At 16.4% G+C, this 7,919-nt stretch overlaps 2 protein-coding genes across 2 annotated transcripts; both read right to left on the bottom strand.

Annotated features, from left to right (window-relative positions):
- Window positions 1-931: 931 nt before the first annotated feature.
- Window positions 932-3,047, bottom strand: PGSY75_0702100 (exported protein (PHISTb); the record flags this gene model as incomplete). Its single annotated transcript, XM_018784894.1, has 2 exons — window positions 932-2,710; window positions 2,862-3,047. The coding sequence occupies 2 exons, from the start codon at window positions 3,045-3,047 to the stop codon at window positions 932-934; spliced, it is 1,965 nt and encodes a 654-aa protein (XP_018642395.1).
- Window positions 3,048-5,947: 2,900 nt separating this feature from the next.
- PGSY75_0702000 (exported protein (hyp12)) lies at window positions 5,948-6,853 on the bottom strand (the record flags this gene model as incomplete). The annotated part of the gene is made up of 2 exons (XM_018784893.1): window positions 5,948-6,652; window positions 6,800-6,853. The coding sequence occupies 2 exons, from the start codon at window positions 6,851-6,853 to the stop codon at window positions 5,948-5,950; spliced, it is 759 nt and encodes a 252-aa protein (XP_018642394.1).
- Window positions 6,854-7,919: the final 1,066 nt, after the last annotated feature.

The raw sequence follows: 7,919 nt of genomic DNA, 5'->3' as shown, positions 1-7,919 counted from the left end.
AAAAAAAAAAAAAAAAAAAAAAAAAAAAAAAAAAAAAAAAAAAAAAAAAAAAAAAAAAAAAAAAAAAAAAAAAAAAAAAAAAAATTTTTAAAAAAATAATAAAAAAAAAAAAAAAAAAAAAAAAAAAAAAAAATTTTTTTTTAAAATATTTTTTTTTTTTTTTTTTTTTTTTTTTTTTTTAAATTAACCATATATATATATATATATATATATGTAAAATAATATATGATGATGAATAAAATTTCTTTCTTTCTTTCTTTCTTTCTTTCTTTCTTTTTTTTTTCTTTATTTTTTCTTTTTTTTTTCTTTATTTTTTCTTTTTTTTTTCTTTATTTTTTCATTTTTTTTTGGTTTAATTTAAATTGATGTATTAAAGTTATGATTATTTATGATTTTTGTTTCTGTGTGTTATGTTTATATTTATATTTTTTTGTTATTGTAAAATAATTTACTGATGTAGATATATATAGTATTTAAATACATTATTTATTTATTTCATATTGTTTTACTTTTTATTATATTTTTTTTAGTATTATATATAAATTATGTATTTATGAAAAGTCATTTTATAAATACATTTTCATATAAACAAACGTAAAAAATATTAAAATAAATATAATATATATATTTATATTTATAATTTTAATTTTCCTATTCAATTTTTTATGACAGTTGATGTTGTTCTTTATTATTAATATTGTTGTATATAAATATATATGTGAAATATTTAGATATATGTTTAAAATGACAATAAATATGTGAATATTGTTAATAAAAAAGGATAAGATAAATGAATAAGAAAAAAAAAAAAATATATATATATATATATATATATATATATATTATACTGCACAGGAGTCTTTATATAATTTATAATATATATTTATATATATTTTTATTATATAAAATTTTGTAAATACTATTTAAATACTTAATCGTCTGGAAGTTCTTCTAAAGCATCTTCAAATATGTCATCATTTTCTTCATTTTCTTCATTATTTTTATTTATTATTGCTTGTACCCCCTGAACTAGTTCTTGCGTTTTTGTTATTGAAGATTGTATGATATTAGTAGCTTGTTTGATTGTAATATGGGGTTCTATATATATGATTCTTCTATGTATTTGATCCGATATTGGTTGTAATTCTTTAACTAAATTTTGTGTTTCTCTAAGAACTTCTGTTATTACCTTTACTGCATCTTGTATTGTACGAATTGCTTCTCTTGTTGCTTCGAGTACATCTTGAGCAGTTTCTAATGTTGGTTGTTCAGAATCAACAACTAATTGTACGGTTTGGATCATGGATTGATCATTTTCAGTTATGGGATCTTCTAATTCTAAATCGAGATGTACTGATTGAATAACGGGTTCTGTTAATTTTACGTCAGATTGTTTTTCTTCTTCTATTGTTTGTTCAGATTGAAGGGTCGGTTGTATTGATTGCATTGAGTGTTCATTTGTTTGTTCTTCATGAGCTATTTCCTGTTTAGTTTCAACTGCTGTTTTTTTTGATACTATGTTATGATTTTCTATGTCATCTGTTTGTTTTTCATGAACTATTTCCTGTTTAGTTTCAACTGCTGGTTTTTTTGATACTATGTTATGCTTTTCTATGTCATCTGTTTGTTCTTCTTTTTCAATTAAAGGTGGTAAGGGTTTATATAGTGATTCTTCTAGTAATCTAATTTTTTCTTCTGCTTGTATGATAAATTGTATTTCCTCAAAATCTGTGCGCATTTCATTTATTTCTTTTTTTTCTTCTATTTCTTGTACATCTTCAATAGGTTCTGTTTCTTCTTCCATATTGTCCAATGCATCTAAATCAAAATATGGTATATCTTGAAAAAATTGTTCATAATTATATAATATGGATAAATTATCTCTTTGAGAAGTTCTTAGGGTGGTTGATATATAGTTTTTATATTTTTCTTTGTTTATATGTTTTGGATGCATTTGATTTTTATTATGAATATCTTGACTAATATGTTCAAATGAGTGGGTCATAGATTCTGAATATGTTTGTATAACATAATTAGTTAACATTTTCCATAGTGTTCTATTTTTATTTACAATTTTTTTAAATATGGATGATTTGGTTGTAGGTTTATTAATCCATTTATAGAAAATATTATTTATATATTTTTCATACTCTACTCTAGCTAAGATAATGTATTTTCTACATTCTTTCCATTGTATTTCTGCTATATACTGATCAATGTTTTTATATTTTTGTATTAATTTTTCATGATGTTTATATAAATATTTTGTTTTTATATTATATTTTTTTTTTTCATTCTTCATGACATCCCACCATAAACTATACATTTTTTGTTTATTATTTATACGATTAGTTATTAACTGATCTATATTTTTATTTATTTCTTGCTCAGTATTATTACCATCAAGTAGTGAACATGCATGACCAAAAGTAAGACTCGTATGGTTATTCCACAATCCATGTTTATTTATGTTTTTTTGTAACTTATTATGAGAATCTGTTAATTTTCTATCTACTTCTCCGAATGCATCTTCAATAGATAATTTATCTCCTAGCCTTTTAGGTGCAATATTAATATTGGTAAAAAATTTATTTGGAGATATTACCACATTTTCATTAGAAGCAAGAAGTTCTGTTTCAATTAAAATTCTGGAATGTGTATTATTACTTTTTATATTTGATAAAATATTATTGTTACGGGAAAATCCATTCTATATTTATTTAGAAAGAGGAAGAAGAAGAAGTAAAAAAAAAAAAAAAAAGAGTTAGGGTAAAATATAAAATGAAATATTATATTATGCATATATATATATATATGTATATGTATTAATATTATTTTTGTGTACTTACCATTGAGATTACGTATATTATTCCAAGAATAGATATACCAAAGCGTTTAGAAAACAATGAATTAAAAAATGATTTAATTTTTTTTTGGTGTTTTCTTTCATTATCAAAAGAATATATAATACAAGTTTTACAGTTTAAGTAATTTTTATTTAATAAACCTGTAGGGTTAATAAAATTAGAATCGTTAAATTGTCTCATTTTTAATTAATTATTTATAATACATATTAACAAGGTTAAAATGGATTGCATAAAATAAACAATATATAAAAATAATATCAATATATATATATATGTATATATTTTTTTCTTATATTTTTTAAAGGTTTAAGAACAAATTATACAACACATATGCAAAATTCATAATTTTAATGAAAATTTTATATATAATTCTTTGTGTTCATCATAATAAGAATATAATATTATATAAAAAGGAATATTAAAAAATTATACAAAAAAATAATATATGTATTTTAACTTATATAATAAAGTTAAACATTTAACTATACAGAAAATTAAAAACAAATTACAGCCTTATATAATATTATATATATTTTTTCTCACAAATAATATTTTCATTTTATTCTCTTTATAAATATATAACATTATATATATATATAATTAAATAAAATATTTTTTTATTATAATATATATATAAATATTACATTATATTATTTTAAAATTTTTATAATTATTAAACAATAATTCATAGAACCGAACAACCACAACAACAACCAACAACCATAAAAAAAAAATAAAATAAAATAAAATAAAAAAAATAAAAAATAATATATAATATTATTATATATATATAAAAATATATATTTTAAAAATTATATATATTTTTATATGCATGCATAATATAATATCTCTTAAGGTATGAAAAATTAATATATATATATATATATATTATATATGTATAATCATAGATTCTTTTTTTTTTTTTTTTTATTACATATATAATAATATATATAATTATTAAATTTTTTTTTTTTTTTGTTTAAATATTTTTTGATTTTTATTTGCTTTCTTGCTTTTATGTAATCATACGTAAAATAATAAAATGAAAAAAAATATGTGAAAAAATATAAAAATAAAAATATATTTGAAGTTTAATAGTTTATAAATAAAAATATATAAATATTGTATATATATATATATATATTCAAATTGAAAGAAATACAGAAAAAAATATTTATTATATAAATATGTTACGCAAGATCATGACGAAAAGGTATATATTATATAACTTCATTTATTTTTTTATCAAAATAGGGATAACCTCTTTTGTTTTTTTTATCTTTCTCTTTTAAATTCAAAAAAAAAAAAAAAAAATTCTCAAAAGTGTTGTGTCTTGATTTTTGAGAATATAATAAAAAAAATATTATTTATTTTTATTTTGTTTTAAATTTATAGAAAATGTGTTTATACATTCATAGCATGATTATAAAGGTGATATAAATCTATATATATATATATATATATATATATATATATATATAATATTAAATATATGTAAAAGTTATATATAAAAAAAATAACAATAAATGATAAAAAGAAAAAAAAAAAAAAAAAAGGCATATGCGAATTTTTTTGTTGAATTATGATTGATATATTTTATAAAAAAACAATTCCACATTATAGGTTCAATTTGGATTGTATATATTATTTATAGGTGACAAAAATTATAATTTATAAAATTTACATGAATGAAATATATATATATATATATGTATTTAATATTTATAAATTATAAAAGTTATATATTTTATTTTAATATATGTCTATTATTATATATAATATATAAATCTTTTAAGAATTAAAATTTTAGGGTAAATTTATATAACACCATATATATTAGACAAAAAAAAAAAAAAAAAAAAAACAATATAATACAAAACTATTATGTGATCTATATTATATTGATAAATAAGTAAAAAATAATTATTCTGTTATATATTTTGAGGAAATATGAAATGTACATATAAAAATTTGTTTCCTTTATTTGAAAAAAAAAAAATATTTATAATATATATATTATATATATATTTTTTTTAAATATTTATTTGTAAATATTCTTACTTTTTTCTTTTTATGATAATATGTTTTTTTTATTTTGTTAGTATTTTTCAAAGAAATTTACGAAAATATAAATGTAAGTTATGATGAATTTTTTTTTTTTTTTTTGTTTTTTTTTTGTTAAATGCAATATATTTGAAAATTTTTATATTCATAAATGGAGATATTATAATAATAATAAAAATATTTTATTTTTGAATAATATATAGAAAAAAAATGGAAAATATAAATATATATATTAATATTTAATAATTTTGGAAAAAGAAATATCATATATTTTTTTTTTTTTTTTATTGTTATTATATATATATGTTCTATCTTTTTTTTTTTTTTTTTTTTTTTTTTTTTTTATAGACCTTAATATAAGTTTGAATATTTTATTTTTCTTGGGAATTTATTTGCAACAAATTATTTATTTATTTTTTTTTTCTTTTTAATATCATTTTGGAATGAAAAATTGGTGATAAAAAATGATTTATTAATGTATACAAACTTATTTAAAATTATATGAGTCTCTATGTGATTATAATAGTGTGTATTATATATATATATATATATATAATTAATATATTAAAATTTTATGTAATTATCTTGAATATTAGTATATTTGTCTTTTGTTAAAAATTATGTAAATCTTTTCTGTAAACCAGGAAGGAAATTATAAAAATAGTATATATAAAAATTAAAAAATAAGCATAGTATATAGAAAAGGAATATAGAAAACAAAATTAGATTAATAAATAAATATAAAAATAAAGAATTTAAAAAAAAAAAAAAAAAATGTGTTTATTGAATTTATATAAATATATTATAATGGGAATAATATATATTAATATATTTATATATGTGCAAGAAAGTCATAATTTTTTTTTTTTTTTTTGCTTTTTTCTTTTTGAAATCATTTCCTGTATTTGTATATAAAAATCCAAAAAATAACTAATACTTATTTAAATATGTTTCACCTTAAACTTATATGTATCTACAATTTATATTTTTCCTTAACATTTCATATTGTTCAAAAGTTATTCTCTTCTTTTTTTTTGCTTATTTTTTTTTTTTTCTTCTTCTTCTTCTAATTTCTGTTTTTCTAATTTTTTCATTTTTTTTCTTCTTCTATTTTCTTTTGATGTATCCCATACTATATGTTTTGCTAAGTGTGGATTTTGTAAATAATAAATATCATCTTCTATATTTTCTAAATCAACAAAACTACGAATCATTGGATGATCTTCATATTTTTTGATATGCTTTTTAATTTCTCTGTATAATTTATATTGACGATTTGGATCACTTTTATTAACATTTAAACAAAGTAATTCTTTAAATTTACCTTTAATATCATGAGGAAGATCCAATGTGTCTACAATACGTTCTACATGATTTTCATTGTAACGTTGTAGTACATTTTGCAAACCACAGTTATAATTATTATCATTTGATGATTGACGATTTTGTAAAATAGAATTATATGTAGGTCTACTAATTGTTTGAGTGTTAACTTGTTCGTTTCTTTTAGACATAGATTTTGTTCCACTTTTTTCAGCTGTTGCTTTTGTAGAGCTTTGTGCGCAAGTATTACTTGAATTCGTAATTGATTCATTTGGATATTTGTTTTTATTATGAGATGAAGGTTTTTCTACAGATGCTTCTGCGAGTGATCTAATTTGTATTAAATTTGATACATGATATATCTTATTTTGTTTATTGATGGAGGTATGTTGTACATTCTACAAATAAACAATCATACATATTGTATATATAATATTGTATAATTAAATATTAATGCATATATATATATATATATATATATATATATATATATAATTTTTAATTATGTTAAATGAATACATATATATATTTATTAATTATATTACTTTTTCCGGTGATATAACATAAAGAAGTAGACCGAAAAGTAAGATTTGTTTCATCTGAATAATAAAACATTATGAATAAATTATATATAATGTATTATTTTTTTTTTAAATATATTTTTGATCGATATATTTAAAGACAGAAAAAATATATATATATATATATCTATTATTTTTAAAATAAAAGGTATATATTTATATATTTTATTTTTTTTTATTCCTTATTATCTTTTATTTTTATAAGCTATAATTATATATGCTTCTTTTCATATATATATATATATATATATATATTTTACAATACAATATATTATTTATTTTTTATAATGATTATTTTTTAATTTATGTTATTTTTAATATCAATAATATTATTAATAAACATCATTTGTATTCTTTTTAAATAATACGTATAATATTAATAATTTTTTTATAGATAAAATTATTAATGTTGTAATACTTATATATAGAAGGATACATTATATTTAATTTTTGTTTTTTGGTTGTTAGAAATAATACTTTAATAAGAAATATTCATATATATCTTTTAACAATTCATTTGTTATTAATATATATATATATATATATATATAATATTTGTATAAAACAAAAAGGATATATTTATATTTTTTATATATTTCTTTTAATAGTATATAGGTTTTGTTTTATACAAAATATATTCAATTTATAATGCATACTTATTTATTATATATATTATATTAAACTTTACATTTTATTTTATTTTGAATAAAACATTTTTTTAATTATAAAAAACATATAGCTAAAATATTACAAGAATGTATTATTTTAAAATTTTATTTTTAAATTTATTTATATATATGAATTGAATAAAAAATATGCATTAATACATATTTGTTTATATATTAGTAATAAATTTGTTTTAATCTATATTTATTAAAATAATATATATATTAAATATTATGAATAAATTATATTATAATTATATAAACGTTATATTATATATATATATATATATATATATATAATGACTTATTTGTTATTTATTTATTTTTTTTTAATTTATTATTTATTTTTTTTTTTAATAATTAATAAAAATATATATAAATAAATAATATTAAAAGTTTCAATGATGATTAGAAATATT

This window comes from Plasmodium gaboni, chromosome 7, assembly GCF_001602025.1.
Source record: "Plasmodium gaboni strain SY75 chromosome 7, whole genome shotgun sequence".
Taxonomy (NCBI): Eukaryota; Apicomplexa; class Aconoidasida; order Haemosporida; family Plasmodiidae; genus Plasmodium; species Plasmodium gaboni.
This window is presented reverse-complemented; position numbering and strand designations above follow the sequence as displayed.